At 43.0% G+C, this 23,563-nt stretch overlaps 1 protein-coding gene across 1 annotated transcript in view; it reads left to right on the top strand.

Annotated features, from left to right (window-relative positions):
• Positions 1–23,563, top strand: part of GALNT6 (polypeptide N-acetylgalactosaminyltransferase 6) — a 53,015-nt gene that overhangs the window by 4,701 nt on the left and 24,751 nt on the right. Inside the window, exons 2-4 of the mRNA XM_082246782.1 lie at positions 5,843–6,015; positions 10,337–10,486; positions 17,371–17,605. Coding sequence (XP_082102908.1) covers positions 5,843–6,015; positions 10,337–10,486; positions 17,371–17,605 — 558 coding nt within the window. The remainder of the gene's footprint in view (positions 1–5,842; positions 6,016–10,336; positions 10,487–17,370; positions 17,606–23,563) is intronic.

Below are 23,563 nucleotides of genomic sequence, written 5' to 3'. Positions count from 1 at the left end.
TCTAGTTTGATTTCCATTTTTCCCCAGAGGCCAGTAGTGAAGGCCACAAGGTCCACATGTAGCCCTGGCGGCACCACCTGAGCACATCTGATTTACATCACACTGTCCTGCCTAGGATTTTCGTTCTGTGGCAATCAGGTACAGTAACCCCTCACAGCATTTTGTACAGTAATTGTACTGAACCTCTGCCCTTACAGTCGTTCTAGCATTTCCTTTCCTGTGCCTGGCATATTAAACAGGGGTACATGGAGCATGGCGTGACATCACAGTCTGCTGTAAGCACAATCGCACTGAAATCACAGCCTGGCTTTCATTTGGATCTTATAACAGCACAGTTACATGCTACACTGGGTCATCAGAGCGCAGCTAACAATTGCCGTATCTGTGGGAGCTTTTGTCCAGTAGCTGAAAGATTTGGGAAAGCTCATATTCCACAGCGGGTGTCTGTCCCTGCCTTGGCAGGTGTGTCTGTCACAATGGAGGAGAAAGTAAGTTCCCCACCGCTGCAAGAATGCTTTTCAATAAAGCAAATGAGAGAATAAAGCGCCTAAACCAATTTAATTTGATGTGGGGAAGCCACCCCATTTTTAGCAACTTCCTTTTTTTTTTTTTTGAAAAACTGGAAGTAAAAATCCCCAAACTGTAACAGCTGTCTCCATAGCCGGTCTGCAGGCAGAATGAAAGGAGCATCATTGTTCTTCTTGAAGGCAGCAGGAGAACCTGAGCTTTCATGTGGAACATTTCCCTTGTTTGAAGTAGGATTGGGGTATGTGGCCAGTAAAAGAACCATTAACCCTGGGATTGAAAAGCTCAAGGCAAGCTCTATGCACTGCCATAGACCCTTCCTATTCCTTTCTGAATGAACCCTGGCAAACGTAATGCTAATTTCCTGTTTTACAACAAGAGAAAAAACAATTAAAATGACTGATTATTAGAAACTGCACAAACGGAACCTTTTAATCATTGCTGTTTGTTTTACAGATGTGCTATAACAAGCAGCAGCAAGGCCGTAACTGTCCTTTTTATAGTGTCACTAATTATAATGCTCCTGTCATCTGTCTATACACCTTATTTATTAACTGACAGTCTGTCAGACTTGGTGGAGTCACTGCACCAAGTATAGAAAGGAAAGGAAAGGGGGAATCAGCGCTCAATTTCTAAATGGGTGAGCCACAAAACACAAAGTGGATGAAAGGTGTTCACAAGAAATATATGATGAATAAACAATATATATAATATGAAATATACAATGATGATCATAAAATTAGCTAAATAGCTAATGGGTGATAAATATTCAAAAATATGCAAATGAGCAAAAAGTGCTGAAGTGCTTAGTGAAGTGATAAATAAGTAATCATAAAAGTGCAAAAGATGCAATAAATCAACACATAAAAGTGACTGTGACAATACTGAACAGCAAATAAATAAAAGTACAAGTGATGCAATAAATTAGCATACAAAAACACTGTGAGGATGCTAACAGCATAAATAGTCCATGTGTCCCTGGATGGTGTGCACAAAATATATATGCATAAATAAATAAATGCAAAATGGGATGAAAGAGTTCAAGGGTGTTCAAGTGTATAAAACAAAGAATCTCATCCAGTGATATACGCGTGTAATTAATTCGTGAGCTCTAATCCTAGATTAAGTGCAATGGCCGCTCACCTCCATTAACACTCAAAAGAGCGTTTTTGGTGTGTTAGATCCAGAGATGTATGGTAACTAAGTAGAACTACTTCACTACTGTACTTAAGTACCGAAAGGCAGTATCTGTACTTTCCTAGAGTAGAATTTTTTTCTCCTACTTCCACTTTTACTTCACTACATTTTTTCAATGATTTCAATACTTCTACTCCGATATTTTTTTTTGTGCTGCATAGTTACTCGTTACAATTATAAAAGTTACCACTGCCAGAACAGTAGATGGCAGGTTTCATGAAGCTCAAAACATGTGTATTATCAGCGCATACGAAAATAAAAGCTACTGTATGTAGAAATAAAAGCTGCATTTGAAATAATAAAAAACAATATGATGTTTAGAGCCGATTCACACTACCACGACCAGAAAGTCGCCCCGTGACTTGAAGAGACTTGTGCACTACTTTGAAGAGACAGGCGACTTTGTCTGTGGGGAATGCCTGGCTAATCTCTTTCTTCTTCCTGGAAAGTCTGATAACAAGTCGCTTCAATTAAGATAAGGAGGTGACTCCCATTGAAGTATATGGGACAGTCGGATTACAGGTCGCCTCAAAGTAGTACAGGACCCTTTTCTGAAGTCGGAGCAACTTCGGTAGTGCCAATTAAGACGGCACTGATTGATTAACATTGCTTTTGTTATGTCAAGCGACCTGGGGCTACACAAGTCGCCTCACAAGTCGTGCTAGTGTGAATGGGCTCTCAAACTTTTGACTTCTTTCTTTAATAACTACATAACACAGTACTTGTACTTTTTACTTTCAGTACTTGAGTAGCAATTTTTTTTTCAAAACTACTGGTACTTTTACTTTCAGTACTTGAGTAGCAAAATTAAAAAAAAAACTACTTGCAATACTTAAGTACAAAAAATGTTGAATACTTTAGTACTTCTACTCAAGTCACTTTTTGATCGAGCGCTTGTACTTTTACTCAAGTATGGGTTTCGAGTACTTTATACAACTATAAGATCACCATTAAGGACATCAGGGGGTTTTCCAATGAAGTATAGCTGGAAATGGACAGTGGATATCTCCGCAGATCATAGAATAGTTGTCTGTAGTGGAAATTCCTCCTCTCCTTAAGGGGACTTTTATCCTGATGTATTCCTATGCCACTCAATCATCAAAATGACAAGAGGGGGCGCTCATAGTGTAGTAGGTAAATACTTTAATAAAGCAAGCAATAAAAACACTTACAGTTGAAGTAAGGGTAAGCAAGCAGGAACAAGCAGCAAAACAAACTGCTGATGCCGTGTCCACAGATGCTTCCGGTCTCAGCCGTAGACCGGAAGTTACGTCACCCGGCTTCTCCCGACGCGTTGCGTCACAACACACACGTGACTTTATCAAGGGTATAGGGTAGATGAGATCAAGTATAGAAATGGGTCTTCAACAACTTAATGGCATATTCCAATCAATACTGATGATTTAGGCCGCATTCACATCTAAGCACTCCGGGAATGCGGGCAGAAATGAACACAAAACACAGAAAAACATGCAATGCATTTGCGGTGCCATTATTTTTTTACTGCTACCCCCAAAAGTGTTGTGGTACGGTGTTTTGTCACGTGGCAAAACACGCAACACAAAACGAGGTTCACTCTGTGACAAACAAAAAGGAACATGAGCTATTTTGGCGCCCATAGGGAAGACCGTTCAAGTGAATGGGCTGCCCCATGCTGTTGCAAGACAAACGTGACCATAAATGCGGGGAAAAAAAAATAATTGCAAAGGTGTAAATGCAGCCTTAAGCAAACCTTGATTGGGGGAGGGGGGGGTTGTTATTAGACCGGGGTGGATTTGATTTAAATCACTAGTAAAAAGGCTTAATTTAATTGAACTTGATTTAAATCCTAATTTTTAGAGAGCAACTGTCCTCTCTGTCCAGCAGTGGCTCCTCCTCTGACCTGCTGTTGACTCACCGACCATCCCATTTACTTTAATGGGATGGCTGGTGATGCCTCAGTGACACAACAAGGTGAGGGATGTGACGGCAGCAGGTGAGTGGATGCCCGCTAACAGGCGCTGCCATGATGGATCTGAGATGAAAGGTTCTCTTAAAATCTAAGGACTCATTGTTGCTGGTGGATTCTTTAACCTCTTGCCCACCATAGTATTACTATGGCAGGGTGGCTCGGCTGCGCAAAACCACGTAGTACTACGAGATTTCATGCACGAGGTCTCGGTGGCGCTCGCGTGCTGCCGGAGCCACGCCCCCACTGTCTCCCACGGGCCACGGGAGGAGCAGCGATGATTGCCGCTGGCCTCCCGCGACCATCAAAGAAACTGACAGAAGACCCGACTGCTTATATAAACAAAGCAGCCGAGTCTTCTGTGAGACAGGCAGGGAGAGATCAGGAGTTTCAACTAAGCTGAAACTTGGATCTCTCTGTGCCTGTCACAGAACCCCCCCCCACAGTGGGCAAGCATACTTAGACATACATTAACCCCTTTGATCACCCCAAGTGTTAACCCCTTCCCTGCCAGTGTCATTTATACAGTAACAGTGTATAATATTTAGCACTGATTACTGTATTAATGTCACTGGTCCCCAAAAAGTCTCAAAAATGGTCAGTTAGGGGTCCGATCTGTGCCGCAATGTCGCAGTCCCGCTAAAAAACACTGATCACCGCCATTACTAATAAAAACAAAAAATAAAGTCCAAAAATCTGTCCCGTAGTTTGTAAATGCTATAACCTTTGCGCAAACCAATTAAAATACCCTTTGTGGCAATTTCTTTTACTAAAAATATGTAGCAGAATACAAATTGGCCTAAGATAAAAAAAAATATATATATATATTTTTTTTTTATTGGGAATGTTTTTTGTCGCTCTTTTTTTGTTTATAGCGCAAAATCTAAAAACCTCAGAGGTGATCAAATGCCACTCAGAGAAAGCTCTATTTGTGGGAAAAAAAGGGACATCAATTGTATTTGGGTACAGCATCACACAACCGCGCAATTTTTCATTCAAGTAACGCAGTGCCGAATCACAAAAAATGGCCTGGTCATTAAGGGGGTAAAACCTTCCGGAGCTTAAGTGGTTAATATTTGCAAACAGAATGAAGGATTCCTATTTAGAATAATTTGCTGTCAGGTTAGTAAAACAACGATATCCAAACCAATTTAAGGTTAATTGGTTAATCACACATAGTTGGAGAACTACTCAAATTCTTTTTTTTTTTTTCATAAATAAAACAATAACATATTACATATTCTTGTATTTGCTTAAAGCGGAGTTCTAGCCAGTTCCAGCATTTTTTTTTAAAATCACCCCCGTGATTGGGGGGGGGGGAACCCCACGCCAAAATGGAAAAAAAAAAAAGCGTGAGGTCCCCCCCCCCCCCCCAGACCATACCAGACCCTTGGGTATGATCCAGGAGGGGGGTGCTTTCTCGCCCCCTCCCTTTCCTGAGGTACCAGACTGCAGGCTCAGCTAATGGTCTTGTTTGGACTTGGGGGGGTTCCCCGGGGGGGGGGGGGGGGTTGCCCCTCAAGATAAATGACTCAAAGGACCTGGTATGAAATTGAGGAGGAACCCCACGCCGTTTTTGGTTTTATTTTTGGCATGGGGTTCCCCTTTCAAGATCCACAGAGCACAAGTTGGATCAGTTAAGATGATGAACCGACTTTGATCCCACTTTAATGATACTGAATGAAAATGGACCAAAGTCGGACCAAATTAGTGCAGGAACCTTTTTTGAAGTTGGACTAACTTGTGTCAGACTAGTTAAGATGGCTCTAATAGGTAACCATTGATTTATACATGTCATGAGACATGGGCTCTCAAAGTCGGAGCATTATGTCGCACCAGTGTGAAGTAGGCCCTAACAATTAGACCACCTCCAAGGAGGGATAATTGGAAGACAGCCACCTGCTGCAATAAGAAAATGTTTAAAATTGATTCCCCAGGTCAGTTAAGAGAACTGGAGCACAGACAGGAGTATTCATTAATCAACAGTACAGGTTCTTCTGACTGCAATATCCAAAAATGTCTTCCCTGTTCTCAAATGGTGCCCTCTCACTGCAGCTTGTGATTTGATTCCTCCTAGCTGTCTTCTACTACAACAGATGCTACAGAAACTGTATAGAGTTACCAGTTCTGATCATATCAGTCTACTCATTGCAATTCATTTGTGTCTTTCAGGTGTATTGAACAGAAATTCAAGCGATGCCCTTCACTCCCTACCACCAGTGTGATTATTGTATTCCATAATGAAGCCTGGTCAACTCTGCTCCGGACAGTGTACAGTGTTCTACATACGTCCCCTGCAATCCTGCTAAAAGAAATCATTCTTGTAGATGATGCTAGTGCAGATGGTAAGGCAACATAGTCATTGTCAACTAGTTAACTGGAAATACGTCTTCAGCTAACAAATCAGTCATCGTTGGCCACACCAGCAGTATATTTGCCCTCAATTATGCGTTACGTACAGAGCGAAGAGTTCAGGGGTTTTCTGTGTACAGAGTGCAGGGTTTAGGTGTGCGCTATGCACAGTGTGCAACCCCAACTAAACCCCCAGCCCATAGCTTCTTCCCACTTCTCTACTCTCTCCTACCTGTCCCGGCCCTAGTACCTCCCTGCTATGCCTCACCTTGCAGGAAGATTATTCTTTCTCTCTGGAGACCTGTCCCCGCTGTGCCCTGCCATGAGCGCATGCAGGGATCGGTTAGATCCAGTAGCTGTTGAGAGCAAAGCTGTCCCTTGTAAACACAGAAGGCTTCTGTGTTTACTGGTGACAGTGGGGAGTGGGAACAGAGGGCAAGAGCCAAAGATGGCAGAACAGGGTTCCGCCACACAGGGCCGGTGCTTCCACTAGGCAAACTAGGCAGCCGCCTAGGGCGCATTGCCACCTAGGGGCGCAGCCAGGAGTCGGCACTCTCTCTCCATCATGAATGATTATTGCGAGCTGAGGGGAGAGGTGGCGGTAGGGAAGGAAGAAGGGACAGAGAAAGATGCCAGGTGTCTTGGGTAGTGGCGGAACTATCAGGCCCTGGCTTTCCACCATTGTTGGAGGGCCCCAAGAGGCAGGAATGGAGCCCACCAGAGTGCTGCCTACATGATGATCCTCTTCAGCTGGAGCTGAACGGACTTAACCCCAGGCAGGAAGTGACTCTGCACTGAGCTGGTAAGCAGCCTTTCATTTCCCTGGGTTGGTATTAAGCAGGGCGCAGAGGAGAGCTGAATCTGAGCCGGAGCTCGGCACTGGAGGGCGGAACCTTTACTGGGGCAGAAGCGACGAGGCACCGGAATGGCCTGAGGAGGTTGGTGATGAAGGACGTGCGGAGCTCTCTGACTGCTGCTTTTCCCTCCACCAGGAGCCGGTTGGAGCTGTGGTGAGCACTGTGGTCCAGGAGAGGAGCGTCCTGGAAGAAGGAATCAGCAGGATCACTGTGAAGGAGGGCAGAGTGGGGGCCACTCTCTTCATACCGCCCAGCTAGTGTCCCCAGAACAGGGTATCAGGGTCCCTAGGTGTTACATGGAGCATCCCTGGTATGAAAGGGAATCTGGGTCACCAGGTGTGCCATGGGGAATCGGAGTGACCAGATGTGACATGGAGGATGGGGGTCACCGGGTGTAACAGGAGTTCGGGGTCATAACATAGAGGAACCATCGAATCAGGGTCACTGGGTATGACATGGAGGAGTTGTTAACCCCTTCCCTTTTTTTATTTTTTTTTCAGGGGGGGGGGGGGCGCAAGTAGCTGGTCTTGCCTAGGGCGTAAAATAATCTAGCCCCGGCCCTGCCGCCACGTTCCAGCTGCAAAACTAAGTGTGAGGGCCTCATGACAAGCCTGGCGGGCTGTATTTGGCCCACGGGCCTTGCGCTTGACATATGTGAATTGGAGTATACAAATCTGTTTGCTTCAAAACAAAACAATTCCATCCTCCATCCACATAGGAAGTCTACACACATTCAGGGAGCTTATTTTACAAATATAACAGATAAGGTGTCCTCATTTGATGCAGGGTAACTTACAAAGGATAAGAATGTTCAAACCCTAAATCTCCCTTTCTTTCCTATTCTATCTTCACCTTGAAATGTACAGGATACATGTGCCAAGGAAATGAATATCCGAGGTAATCCATGCAAATATTTAAACAGTATTCCTTGTTCAGCAATACCCTGCGGTATTCTTATTTGCAATGCTAAATATGGCCTGTAAATCAGTTTGTGGTATTTGGGATGCTGTTGCCGTGTGTTAAATTTCTAGGATTTCTTTATCTTTTGACATTTAAAAAAAAAAAAAAAAAAAAAAAGTGCATCTTGCTTAGCATGCCCCTTGCCACACTTATCGCTTGCCCATTCTGCAGGCATAGAAGGGGAAAATGCAAATATAAAGTAAGTAAAGCAAGAAGATTAAGAATGAAAACAAATTCCCGCTACGTTTTAATAAGTGTTTAAGAATTGCCCGGTAGTTTGATGCTTCTGACAGTGTGTAGCTCAATGCTAAGTAAGATTTCCTGCACTTCTGATCAGCACGTGAACATTGTTAGGAAGTTTGCAAGCAGACAGGTAAGAATCCTATATTGCAGAAGAGCTCAGATTTTCACATTTTCTATTATTTTATTCAAAGCGGTAGTAAACTCATTCCTAGTATAGCATTTAAAAACATCAACACCAGTAACATGTAATTTCAAATCCAATTTAGTGAAATCAATCAATTTCTCGTTTAGCTAACCTGTATTATTTTATATAATATGTTCTTATTTCCTCATACTACAGCGCCGCCATCCATACTGTGGTTTTCTCCAGCGGAACGCTGCTGTGTTTCCGCCCACAGTACGAGTAGTATTGCCGAAATCCCGCGCTTGAGCAGTAAACGTCGAAACCAAGCCTCGCTTTGGTTTCATTAACGATTTGGACAGCCAATAGGAGGCTGTCCAACATATTCCGTCTGCACAATTGCTCCCCCCCCTTCTCCACGATCTGATAATAGGGAAACAGTACACTTTCGTTTCCTTATTATTACCTCATGGTGTAAAGGAGGTGAGCTGCCTACATGTATATAATATAATAATACGTCTATATAACACTATCTAAATCTGGTCAATAAATCTAAAGATGTGCTTATATATATATATATATATATATATATATATATATATATATATATATATATATATATATATATATAGAGAGAGAGAGAGAGAGAGCTATGTATGTATGTATATATATATATTTACATTTATATGGGAAGGAAAGGAGGGGCAAAAAAAATGTCAGTAAATAAACCTTTATTACTTGTGAGTGGGTGATTGGTGCACTATTGATATCTTCTCTCTCGATCTCCTCTTCTCTGCCGCTCTGCCTTCCACACGTCTTCTTCCTCTCTCCACTACTCCACTATCACTCCCCTGTGACGTAGCAAGTCACATGGGGTAGTGGAGAATTTTTTTTAATGGGGGAAGGTCGTAGTCTCGCGGGAGCACGGGGCTGACATCTAGGAGAGGAAATGACGCAGCCCCGCAATAGACACTGAAATTCCGGCAAGCTAATTATCTTGCCGGAAAAAAAGATAACCATGAGCATGCGCAAATGACGTGGATCACAGCACCGATAGAAATCTAAGGAGAACGGCTGCAGTGACAGGCATTATAAAAGGTGCGCTATAACATACGGACACGTCATTAGGATACTGCAAAGTTGAAAATTAGATGATATTACCGCTTTAAAATTCCATTTTAATATCAAGTTATACAAGAGTTGATTTACTAAAACTGGAGAGTGAAAAATCTGCTGTGGCCTTGCATAGAAACCAATCCGCTTCCAGGTTTTTTTGGTCAAAGTTTAATTGAAGAAGCCGATGGTAGAAACTGATTGGCTACCACACACAGCGGCACCAAACTTTACACTCTCCAGTTTTAGTAAATTAACCCCATGGTGTTCCTGGGTTAAGCCCTGGTTCACACTGCCGCAACTTGTCATGCGACTTGAGAGTTCAAAGTTGTATGACAAGTGGCGCCCCATTAACGGCAATGGAACTGTTCGAATTGGTACGACTTAGAAAAGTTTCCTGCACTACTTTTAGTGCAATTTCAAGATGACTTGCATTGACTTCTGTTAAAGAAGTCGTATGCAAGCCGCAACAAACTCACGCAGGGATTTCGGCTTCAAAGTCATGCGACTTTCATGGCAGTATGAACTGGGGCTGAAGGGTGAATTCTGAGCATGTAGCGTGGTCGTTGGAGCACTTGGTCTTTTTCTGCCATCGTTCCTTTATGTTTCTGCAGTTGCCTCTGCCCAGACACATTTCTAGGCGTATTCCCATTTTCCTGCCTTGCTGTGGCAGTAACCAGGTATCAATACTCGAGTACTTTTTAGCTGCACAACGTTAGTGACAGATTTTAATGTCTCACATTTGTAGCGAAATGAGCTGCTCCAGCTGGTCTGCCAGGGCTTTTCTGACAAGCCTAGGTTATCAAGTAGCCAGTGTTCCAGAGATGATTAAAGGTATTTGGTTTCTTGAATTAGATTGTGACAAAGAAGCCTATTTTCTAATTTTGTTTCACAAAGAATGAAGAGAACTGAAAGAAGTTTGTGTGTCTTTTTTTTTTTTCTTTATATGCAGAGTTCAGGGTGTATTCATTGATACAAGTTGGGGTTTTAACAAATTGTTGTATATGCTTAAATTTGCAGATTACCTGAAGGAGGAGTTGGACAACTATGTGAAGTCTCTGCAGATAGTAAAAGTTGTACGACAGCCGGAGAGAAAGGGTTTAATCACTGCCAGGTTGCTAGGTGCCAGCGTTGCTACAGGCGAGGTGCTGACCTTCCTGGATGCCCATTGTAAGTTAAATCACATCTGCCACACTTGATTTCCTCAGATCATGAAAAGAACGCTCAATGTAATCCTCTCTCCTGTTAATATACTGCAGTTTAGGCCAGGACAGGGTTTCATTTGTGTATTCTGTGGCTGACTGCAAAAAAAAATAAAAAAGGCTCGTTACTGCACTACAATTGAAGACTTTATACCACACGCCTTCAAAACGAAATCTCCAGTCATAATTGGGTTAAATTTACCCACAAATAACTGTTCACCAGTGACTATTCAAACTCCCTATTCCTCCATTGCACTGACTATTAAGCCAGAATCTGTTAAAGCAGTGACTTGTTTTTTTTTTATATTGTTATTACTCTACACTTCTTCCTAATGCGTAAGCTAATAGCATATTTTAGTCGTACCCACAGGCCAAGTCATATTATTAAAATCAAGAGTTTGGGTCCTTTCACACGGGTGGTCCAGATGTCCGTTTTTCCTCCCATCCGTTTGCGGATGAAAAACAGACATAATGCATGTCAATGGGATTGCGGATGTCAGCGGATGACCATCCTCTGACATCCGATTTGCGTACTTTCAGTTCCGTTTTTTTGGAACGGAAGAGAACCCTATTTTTCTTCCGTTTAAAAAAAGGAACAGACGCAAAAACGGATGTCAGCGGTGTCATCCGCTGACATCCGCAATCCCTTTATTTACTGAAACTAGAAAGTGCAAAATCTGGTGCAGCTGTGCATGGTAGCCAATCAGCTGTAATTTCAGCTTCTTCAATTAAACTTTGACGATAAAACCTGGAAGCTGATTGGTTTCTTTCCAGGGCTGCACCAGATTTTGCATTTTCCTGTTTTAGTAAATCAACCCCATAGTATCTGTGTAACATGTAAGAATATACCTATTGGGGTATAGCCCTTGCACATTGTATAGGTGGAATGGTCCTCAATAAAGAGCCAACCTCTGCGCTTGCCTAATTGTTTGAAATCCAAAATAGGGTGAAAATACTCACTGTGCACATGTAAAACAGATTTGGTTGGAATTAACAATATATAACATCAATATTGTGAAAAATAAGATAATGCTATCTGTGCATAAAGTGAATAGAGCAAACTGTGTGCAAAATTATCAAAAATTGATAGACAATTATGCAATCAATATTGTGCAAAACGAGCAACAAATATTTATACACTAAATACAGAATGTATTAATAGAAATGTATAAAATTAATATATATGAATAATAATTTTCTTCAAATAGACTAGTGCAGTTAAGTATCAAAGTGCTTAGTGCATAGAAGCTGAATATACGAATATCTTGTGAATCAATAAAAAAAAAAAAAAATCTTGTGAATCAGTATAAAAAAGTAAAATTTGGATTATAAACACAGTCTATTCGATAAAGTGCAGGTGCTGAGATAAAGGTGCTCTTCCTCTTCAGCTTGCAATAAAGCTGGTTCCCATCCATGGGTCGTGCTCCACATGTGGATTGAGGATTAAATCACTCACCAGATATGGTGGGCCCTGACTGCCTTACAGCAGCATGGCCATAAATGCTTGTGTGGTATCCCCCACTGGGTTAGGAGTAAAATGGATCCGATCTGGTAACTTTAGCCTGTATCTGCTGGCTTCCTAGATGCCTTCCTCACCCGTGTAGGTCATGTAAAGGAAGCAAACAGTGGACTCCAGATGGTGTAGTATTTCAGTGGTAAAATGCTTTATTTCCCATTCAGGGCAAGTGGTAAAATATATAGCATAAAATCCATAAAAACTTGCATAATAGTGCGTGACCATCACGGTTAGCGGGTAGGCAAGAGAGGGGACGCGATACCTCCAACGCCGGCGTGTACCTTCCGGTTTGTGTTCCAAAATGGCCCCCTCGTGATGTCACGGCGTGCGTTCCAGCTTCCGCGTTTCGTCAGTATGCTGACGTCTTCAGGGATCTCATCTGAACTCGCACGATTTCAAAGCCACATTTCAGTCCGACTTCGGGGTGACCTGAAAGACATCTGTGCGGGCTCGTGCACAGACGTCTATTGAAATCTCCCCTGAAGTTGCCAAAGGTAGTGCAGAATCTACTTTTGAAAATGGTGCGGCGCCACAAAGTTGGCGTCACACAGATTGGGTCGCTCCTATTGGCAATAGGCTCCAATTTGACATGCAATTTGACAAACTTATTTGAGCAAGCTGAAGTTAGAAGCTGATTGACTACCATACAGTACACAGCTGCACCAGATTTTGCACTCTCCAGTTTTAGTAAATTAACCCCTTAGTGTCTCAGCCCATTTTGTACAAAAAAATTAGCTTGCAATCCTGAAAAATTAAAGCGGAACTTCCCCTTCCGAGGAATTAAAGGAGGAGTACAGGCATAGCTTGCTTGCCGCTACGTCTCCTGTGACCCGTTTTCAGCAGTTTCCCTGCCCCTTCCGCAGCCCAAAGCAGAGCGCTGTAAGAACCGAACGATGGGCGGTGTTCGATCGCTTGGTTCTCAGTGTTAGAGGTGCCTAGGTAAGTATGATTCAAAAATAAAAAAAACCCATACGTCTCTTTTAACTCCAACCCACCCCTACTACCTGCATCACGTATTCCAGGAGGATGTCAGTACCCTACTGCACATGCACTTGGTTATGTCATCCGGTGGCTTGCTGTGTCTCACTATTCCCTGCAGCCAGAATCCTGATGACATGCCACAGTGCATGCATGTCATCAGGAGGTTGGCTTCAAGAACCTGAAAGAGACAACCAGCCTCCAGATGACATCACAGATGAAGAGGGCAGTGCAGGACCCAGTACGCAGCAGTAAAACTGCACATAGTGCTGCTGGATTGATGGGCGAGTGAATATGTAATTTGTGGTTTACCCATGGGTGTCCGCAGAACTTTTTTTCAGGGGGGGGGTCACCATATTCCGCTCTTTTTTTCTAAAATGTCTTGAAGGCGATGTCAGTCCCTGCGCGAGCTGCAACTCGTGAGTATTTCTTTTTAAAGGGGAAATGCCAGAATATATTTTTAAAGCGTTTGTTAACCTAGAAAAAAAAAATGTATCTTGTTCCCTTAACCACTTGCCGACCGCCGCAAGTACATATACTGCGGCGGTCAGCCCCTCACAGGCAAAGTGACGTATGGGTACGTCACTAGCCTGTGAGGCTCTGGGGAGCAAGCGCGTGCCGCCGGATGACAGCATTCAAAACTTGCCCCCCCCCCCTTGCGGACGCCCATGGTTCTACCCAGTGAGAAAGGTAAGCAGGCAGGGATGTCTATTTAGGAAGTGCCTATTTAAAATTTATTGGCACTGAACAGATAAAGAAAAAAAAATTGGAGGTGATATTGTATGAATCCTTCTCAGAGGTAGGAACAATGAATACTGTATATATTAAATCTAAATTGCTTCCTGTAAGGGGAAGGAGGATGTGTGATCAAAAAGAAATACTGCTTTGATGGATTCTGTTTTAGAAATGAGGGTGACCGATTTTGGTGTAATTGAGAGTATGCTCACTGGTACAAAGTTGTTCTTTGTGGGTTAAATTTGCAATATAAAGCATCAGAGAGAAATGAGCTAGAACCTGGTGATCCTATATGCAAAGGGTGAGCTGCTATAATCTTTTTGTTTTGGGGGTTAAATTTAATAGTTGCATGGGGCCGGGACAAGGGATGGGGGGCAGGAGGGATGGCAGCCCTTGGGCGCAATGGTTTATTGTATGGATGGGGGCGCCCTGTGCCGGATGCTTTTGTTACAAGGCTGACCAGAGTAGTGACAGCAAAATCACTGCCGACCCTAACGTTATGGGAATGGGGGGTTTTCATCTCTGCCCTGGGCACTTGGTCCCGGCACTGGTTCCATATTTGGAACATTCTTCTTGACTTTATGATGCCTATGGTAATAGGTAAGGAACAAAACAGTTTCCAGCTTAAAGTACTTGTTTATTACAAATATGTTGGTATACATTCGAAGGTCTTATTTAGCCTCCCAGGAACCTCAGACCCCGGGATGCTCTGATATACAGATGACAACACTTCTACTAGAGTCTAAGGTGCCCGATCCCCTTCTGCATTACCTATTAGTCCATCACTATGTTGGGCAGACATACTGACAAATAGAAAGGTGTGGAATTGGGCGGATCAGCTTTTATACTGTTAGAATCTATTTCTGAGAAAAGCCTGAGGGCTCCAGAGGAGGCATCAGAGGATGTGTACAGATATTGACGGAGACATCAGAGGACATGTACAGGTATTGCTAGGTTCCTGCACTTTAGTCCTGGGGCCAGTTTAGGAAGATAAAATAGAAGTATATGACGTACCTTTTACCGCAGGAAAGAACTTTTTTTTTTTTTTTTTTTTTTACGAGAACACGTCAACTTTTGTCGCGTCATGAAACAGTGTATCAGGAAGCAGAAAAGTTGATTGCTAGTATTTCAGGAATGTGGAACTCCTGTGATGTGGAACCTGTTATCTATGCATTATGTTTCCTTCTATCGCCCTCAACTGTTCGTCGTCACTGTGAGCGGAGTCCCTTTGATCTGGTGTAACTTTAGGCATGCTGCTGGGAATTATTTTTAATTGCAGCTGATCGTAACATGCAGGTGATGAGACAAATGTACTAAAGGAGTTGAGTCTTCCACAATATATTGTATACATATTCACTTCATTTCTACAATGATGTGAAAAGCAAATTTCTGTTTTACTCACTCTGTTTGATTGTGTGAAGATTCTCAACTCGTTTAGTAGTGTTAATCTATGTAAAACATCAAAAGCAGGAGGACAGGACACCTTTTTTGAGCTAATTCACAAAATATGGTGAAGAGTGCAGTGACTCTACAAAGGGCAAAAAAACATAGCAATAAGCAAACTAATTTACAAATTGAAGACATCCCCGAATTGAGAATTTGTTTATTTCAGAAGAAAGCAATACTCAATTCATACACTTCCTCCCATTTGATTTTTTTCATGCACCCTTACATTAATCCTGTAATAAAAAGAATACTGCATTGCTGATCTCCGTATCCCCCCCCCCCCCCCCCAGCATGACATCAGTACCTATTCTTCTAGATGGCGAAGTTGAGTAGCATCACTGTAGTTCCAGAATCTGCAGAAGGTAGCTAGGGGTCCAAAAGTTCCCTTCTAGACATAAGAACCTTATGATAGCCACATACGCTTTGATTAATTCCGCTACCATGGTGGAATATAATCGATTTGGTTTTGCTTCAGTCGACAGCACTAAACTACTTTTTCATGAATACTATTGTATCTTATCCATTGATCATAATCCACTTCCACGTATGTGGCATATTAATGGGTTGTCCGTTATCGAATATCAGAAGATATCCTCCGGAAGGGAAATCTATCTTTTATCAAAGCTTGTTCGACCACCATTCAAGTGGTGGCAAAATATCTGCACCAAATTGTCTGTGTAGCCACCAATCAAATTCAAAGTGCTGATTTGAAATTGTCTACTGCTGTTATTTCTCCACAGCTAAGGCAGGCCATAGATGATGCGATTTTCCTGCAATCACAGCCAGTGTTGATGGGGGATTTCCTCCCACTGAGCTATTGTGTTCTCCTGGCTGGGAGGCGCATAGAGCTGTCCCTGCAAAGAGAACACAGTCATTATTGCCACTAGCAATAATTACACGTAAAAAACTAACATGCTGGTTGTACCCAAGTTGATCCATCTTTTCGATCGACCTGAGTACATAGTTACATAGTAGGTGAGGTTGAATAAAGACAATAGTCCATCCAGTTCAACCTGTGTAGGTGTGTGTGGCTGTAATCATCTCACATAGCCCTTAATGTCCTGATCCTTGAGATGTAAGTCTAAGAGTCTTTTGAAAGCCACCATACTTCCCGCAGAAACCACCTCTTGTGGTAGAGAATTCCACAATCTTGTAGCGCTAACAGTAAAGAACCCTCCTCGTTGCCTGAGGTTAAAACGCTTCTCCTCTAATCGCGTTGTATGTCCTCGAGTTCTCATGCAATTCCTTCGAATGAACAGTTTTTTTTTTCTAAGCTGAGATCCCCATTAAGATATTTATAAATTGCTATCATGTCCCCCCTCAGACGTCTCTTCTCCAGGGAGAATAAATTGAGCGATTGCAGGCGCTCTTCATAGTTAAGGTCCTCCAACCCCCTAATCAGTTTAGTTGCCCTTCTCTGGACTCTCTCCAGCTCCAACACATCCCTCCTGAGGACTGACGACCAGAACTGGACAGAATACTCCAGATGCGGTCGGACCAGAGTTTTATAAAGTGGAAGGATTAAAGTCTTATCTCTGGAATACATCCCTTTCTTTATGCATGCTAATATTCTGCTGGCTTTGGCAGCTGCCGCTTGACATTGCATGCTGTTGCCTAATCTATCATCAACCAAGACTCCCAGATCTTTCTCCATTTTTGATTCCCCCAAGGGTTCCCCTCCTAACGTGTGTTGTGTTTTTATGTTTTTAGTCCCCAAGTGCAAAACCTTACACTTCTCCACGTTAAACCTCATTTGCCATGTCGTTGCCCACTCCGTTATTTTGTCCAGGTCATTCTGTAGGATATCTGCTTCATGCTGTGTAGTTATTGCCCTGGCCAATTTTGTGTCATCTGCAAAAACTGATAACGAACTACTGATCCCGTCCTCAATGCTGTTTATGAATAATTTGAATTATAATCAGCCTGTCCATAGATGACTTGAATCTTAGACACTCCCTGCTGAACCAGCCAGCTTAAGAATCCAATTCATATCTGGCCTTTGAATTTCATTAGTAGTTAAGTGATATCGGAAGCATATCTGACTGATGGCATCAACACAAGCCCAAAACCTATCAACACAGGCCCCTTATGATACCATTTTTACATTGTGTCTTGGCCAGTACTGCCTTTTGTATATGTGGTTATATATGTGACATATTATTATTGTAATTCCACAGGTGAATGTTTCCATGGCTGGCTGGAGCCTCTCTTATCTAGAATTGCTGAAGATTCTACAGCTGTTGTGAGCCCAGATATCACAACTATTGACCTGAACACTTTTGAGTTTTCCAAGCCAGTGCAGTACGGCAAGCACCACAGCCGCGGTAACTTTGATTGGAGTTTAACCTTTGGTTGGGAGGCTATCCCAGGCCATGAAAAGGAAAGGCGAAAGGATGAAACCTACCCCATTAAGTAAGTATTTTTAGATCGAAGGTTTGCATTCCACTGCAGTATTTAAAACCTGTAGTGGTGTTCTAGGCATTGCCTACGTAGGCAAGCCACAAAAGTACATTGGCACAATGCCCAAAGATAGGAGGAAATTGATAATACCAGGTGCTTCCTTCTCTGTGCCTGACTGTCTTCCCCACAGTTTTGGTAACGTCTTTGTCTGCATACGCTGCGTTAGGGGGGGTACCATCAGTAAATGTATTGTATAGGCTCCCTAGGTGTACAAAGTAGCTGGACATGTACGCTCACTCTTAACACATCAAATCTGTCTAGATAATCTGCATCCTATAGTAGTCCTACAGCCGGGATCTGCTGCTGCCATACATGCAGGTTTGTCATCTGCTCAGATGTCTGACTGCAATCCTATGTACATGGCCAGCTTAAAAGGCACCAAAAAGTAACTGGCTTATTCTTTGTGAACTCAGGGCTAACCGCTGAGAAAGACAGTATGCTTATAGGGAAACAAAATGGTTTTAAACCGATATGTTCTATATAACCAAACCATGCAAGATTTTTATTGAAGTCAAACATTAAAGGGTACTACAACACTTTTTAAATCTTTATTAGGCCATGTCATACCGGTGAATGAGTATTCAACCTGGTGAATTGTATATTTGCATAGGTACAGGAAGGGAAAATGCATGTCTTACTATCAAGGTAACTATATAAGTACAGGTTATCTATGGTATGTTGAATTTTTGGGTCTCTTTCAGACGGGCGAGCGGAGAGTGGTAGAAACAAGCAGCTGGTCTGTGGTTTTACTGCCCTCCGGCTTTCCACCCGAACTGTAAAATAACAGATGGACAAAGCTGTTCACATGCTGCAGCTACAGTGCTTTGCAGCTGCAGCATTTTTCAGGGTGCAGTGTTTGACAGGCGGCGCCACTTGTCAAACCCACCTGTTGAGTTCAATGCACCCAACTGCAGCATGGTAGTGTAGCATTTTAGAATTAAATTAGGCAGTGAGGAGGTGATACATTGCCTTCTCATCACCTGTCAAATGCCCAATGAATAGTGATCTGAACACAGATTGCTCTTCAAAGGGCACCATTCTACACCACCACAACTTTCTGTTAACATTTCATTTGCAAAACCGAACAAGGTTATAACAATTTATAACAGTATTTTTTGTCCTTTAAAACGCATACAGAAAAAAAGAACATCTTTGCAAAATCACTGCACATCCCCTTTTAAAGCATGCTATATATACATACTATACAGTATATTCATTAATAAAGCAATCACTTAAGGCATGTTTTAATGACCAGCCATAAGACGTTCTAGTATTCCACCTTTAGTGTGAAACGTTGGTGCCACATTAGCTATAAATACTCCTTGATAGATTAATTGCAGGTTTCATTCAGGTCTTATCTACAAAATCCAGCTGGCAGTATGCAGGCCCTCCTTTACTGTTCCCTCAATGTGACTAATAGCGGCATTTCTGAAACACTCACTGGTGATCTGCACAAGTCAGGTGACTGTTAATATTTCAGGTATATAACAGTGCTTACTTTTGATCGATCTACTTTCTTTAAAAGGAAACCATTGTTCATATTCTTTGGTTGCATTTTATGTTAAAGTGGTTTTATAGGCAAAGTATAATACCAATATCTGAAGGGTAAACTATGGGTAGATTAATCACTGGGTGTAAATCCTGTGGCACTATCGTAAGGAATTGTTCACTGAAAAACAATCACGGATAAGGGCTGCAGAAAGACATTGTTCTCTACTGAGAGAAAATGCACAGAAGGTAGCACTGAGTACAAGGCAGATGAGTACATTTACAGCTCCTTGTAAATCTGTGTTCTGCTTATTCAGGGCAAAGCAACAGTTTGTCTCAACATTTACACCCTCCTTCCATTTTTAGGGAGCTGGTGTCTCACTCACCTTCCTCACACAATACATTGCTGTTTGCCTGAGTGACCAGTCCACTAGTATTATTGTGGTGAGGGACCAGTCCACTAGTATTAGTGTGGTGAGGGACCGGTCCACTAGTATTAGTGTGGTGAGGAACCGGTCCACTAGTATTATTGTGGTGAGGGACCAGTCCACTAGTATTATTGTGGTGAGGGACCAGTCCACTAGTATTATTGTGGTGGGGGACAAGTCCACTAGTATTATTGTGGTGGGGAACCAGTCCACTAGTATTATTGTGGTGGGGAACCAGTCCACTAGTATTATTGTGGTGAGGGACCAGTCCACTAGTATTATTGTGGTGAGGGACCAGTCCACTAGTATTATTGTGGTGAGGGACCGGTCCACTAGTATTATTGTGGTGAGGGACCGGTCCACTAGTATTATTGTGGTGAGGGACCGGTCCACTAGTATTATTGTGGTGAGGGACCAGTCCACTAGTATTATTGTGGTGGGGGACCAGTCCACTAGTATTATTGTGGTGAGGGACCGGTCCACTAGTATTATTGGGGTGAGGGACCAGTCCACTAGTATTATTGTGGTGAGGGACCGGTCCACTAGTATTATTGTGGTGAGGGACCAGTCCACTACAATTATTGTGGTGAGGGACCAGTCTACTAGTATTATTGTGGTGACCACTAGTATTATTGTGGTGAGGGACCAGTCCACTAGTATTATTGTGGTGAGGGACCGGTCCACTAGTATTATTGTGGTGAGGGACCGGTCCACTAGTATTATTGTGGTGAGGGACCGGTCCACTAGTATTATTGTGGTGAGGGACCGGTCCACTAGTATTATTGTGGTGAGGGACCGGTCCACTAGTATTATTGTGGTGAGGGACCCGTCCACTAGTATTATTGTGGTGAGGGACCCGTCCACTAGTATTATTGTGGTGAGGGACCCGTCCACTAGTATTATTGTGGTGAGGGACCCGTCCACTAGTATTATTGTGGTGAGGGACCCGTCCACTAGTATTATTGGGGTGAGGGACCTGTCCACTAGTATTATTGTGGTGAGGGACCAGTCCACTAGTATTATTGTGGTGAGGGACCGTGAGGGACCGGTCCACTAGTATTATTGTGGTGAGGGACCGGTCCACTAGTATTATTGTGGTGAGGGACCGGTCCACTAGTATTATTGTGGTGAGGGACCAGTCCACTACAATTATTGTGGTGAGGGACCAGTCTACTAGTATTATTGTGGTGACCACTAGTATTATTGTGGTGAGGGACCAGTCCACTAGTATTATTGTGGTGAGGGACCAGTCCACTAGTATTATTGTGGTGAGGGACCAGTCCACTAGTATTATTGTGGTGAGGGACCAGTCCACTAGTATTATTGTGGTGAGGGACCGGTCCACTAGTATTATTGGGGTGAGGGACCAGTCCACTAGTATTATTGGGGTGAGGGACCAGTCCACTAGTATTATTGTGGTGGGGGACCAGTCCACTAGTATTATTGTGGTGAGGGACCAGTCCACTAGTATTGTTGTGGTGAGGGACCGGTCCACTAGTATTATTGTGGTGAGGGACCAGTCCACTAGTATTATTGTGGTGGGGGACCAGTCCACTAGTATTATTGTGGTGAGGGACCGGTCCACTAGTATTATTGTGGTGAGGGACCAGTCCACTAGTATTATTGTGGTGAGGGACCGGTCCACTAGTATTATTGTGGTGAGGGACCGGTCCACTAGTATTATTGTGGTGAGGGACCGGTCCACTAGTATTATTGGGGTAAGGGACCAGTCCACTAGTATTATTGTGGTGAGGGCCCGTGAGGGACCCGTCCACTAGTATTATTGTGGTGAGGGACCGGTCCACTAGTATTATTGGGGTAAGGGACAAGTCCACTAGTATTATTGTGGTGAGGGACCGGTCCGCTAGTATTATTGTGGTGAGGGACCGGTCCACTAGTATTATTGGGGTAAGGGACCCGTCCACTAGTATTATTGTGGTAAGGGACCCGTCCACTAGTATTATTGTGGTAAGGGACCGGTCCACTAGTATTATTGGGGTAAGGGACCAGTCCACTAGTATTATTGTGGTGAGGGTAGTTGAAAGTGAGGGTTTTCAGCCCTGTGTGGGGTTTGGTGCATAACAGCCACAGCCTCCTCCACTGCTTTTATCTCCCACATTGGCAAAACTTTCCCCATGAGCTCCCAAGGACATGAATGGGGCTTCACTCGAAGTGTCTCTAGTCTTGGGATACATCCTCATTTAGGTCTGTTAGGGCTTACTGTCAGTATGGTAGAAAAGTTCTGTTCAGAAGATGTACTTGTGAAAGTTGAAGCAGACAGGTGGAAATTTCTAGGTTGGTTCATATTAGGGGGGTAGAGAGGGTGGGCTTTTGTATTCTATCAAGTGTGCATATGTTCTTTTACATGTATGATCAAACCATCTAGGGTGCAAGCTTATTCCAGATTAAAAGAAAGTCTGAGTGATGGAATTGTGCCTGCATATCTGAGCAGCCTCGGTCTATGACCAGTTTTTTAGGTGATGTGGCACTGCGAGTGTGAGGGAACAGAGGGTGTGCCTGGCCTGCATGGCTGAGATCACTGCCAACACACAGTGTTATCTTGGCTAATTAGCACTGCAGTTTGTTTATTGCCTACACACCCCTGTCTGACGTCGCTAAAATCTTCCACTTTGGACCTTAGTCCATTCTAAATAGAAACACAAATGTTACAGGGAAATTTTTCCATTACAAACAACTAGTAGAACATCACCTAGAAGAAGAGCAGTTCAGGATATGGGTTAAATTATTTATTTTAATAGATTACTGTACTATCATATAGTACAGTACATTTTAATGTAAATATGGCAGAAAACTGCATTTAATTTGCACACCATGCAAAGCATATCTCTTCCCAGTCACCTTCTCAGCCTGCAGAGTTGAGTGACATTTGGCGACACATTCTTGCAACTCACGTAACTACATTTCTCTAGTATCACATTAAAATTATCTCAGCTAACTGTTGTTGCACCCAGGAAATATCCAGTAATGTATAGTAGGTTGAAAAAAAACTGCTCCTGCTGAACATTTTACCCATGAACAGAAAGTTGGTTGGTTACAGGCTGTCTATAATTTACCCTACTGGTCTCCAGACTGTGGCCTGGGGCTAGATGTGGCCCTTTTTCTTGCCTTTATCTTATGCCCTCGGGGCACTATTTAATCAACTGACACCAATAATGGGGCACCATTCCTCTTACTGACATCATCAGTGGGGCACAATTCTTCCTTTGATCCCAACGATTTGGCACTATTTCTCTGATTAAAACCAATGATGGTTGGGATATTTTCTACTCCAGCTGGTCACAGTCTGGCTCCCCTAAAGCCTGAAGGACCGTAAACTAGCCCTTTGCTTAGAAAGTTCAGAGACCCCTAATATACACTATACACCTAATATATTTCTAGACACCTGAACATCACCCCATCACAGCCCAGTATATAGGCACTCCCAGTGGTGTATTTAGGTTTTGTGCTGCCCTAGGCCTGACTAAACTTGTGACCCCCTAATTTAAATATGACCCACCCCTTCCTGTAAAGGCCACACCCCTTCCTGTTTATGGCCAACCCTGTCATCTGTAAACCACAGATTATAACCACAGTCTATCAGTTCCCATCAGCGCAGCCTCATCAGTGCAGCCTTATCGGTGCCGCCTCATTACTGCCCATCAATGCAGCATATCAGTGTGGACTCATCAGTACAGCTCCATCAGTGCAGCCTTATCAGTACCCATTAGTACAGCCTTATGTCATGGGATTAGTAAGATTACTCCTTTCTTTTAAGATATTTGGACTTGTGTTTGCTGCCACTGATTGTAATTATAGGATTATTCCACCTATTTGTAAAAAAAAAACAAAAAAAGAAGTCCATAGTCATTATACAAATAAGTGAAATAATCAGTGGCACCAAACACAAGTCCAAATATCTTATAAGATTGGAGTAATCTTACTAATCCAGTGACATATTGCAATAGCACATACGAGATGACCAGGTCCAAAATAT

Source organism: Pelophylax lessonae (genome assembly GCF_965119305.1).
Source record: "Pelophylax lessonae genome assembly, chromosome: 2".
Classification (NCBI taxonomy): Eukaryota; Metazoa; Chordata; class Amphibia; order Anura; family Ranidae; genus Pelophylax; species Pelophylax lessonae.
This window is presented reverse-complemented; position numbering and strand designations above follow the sequence as displayed.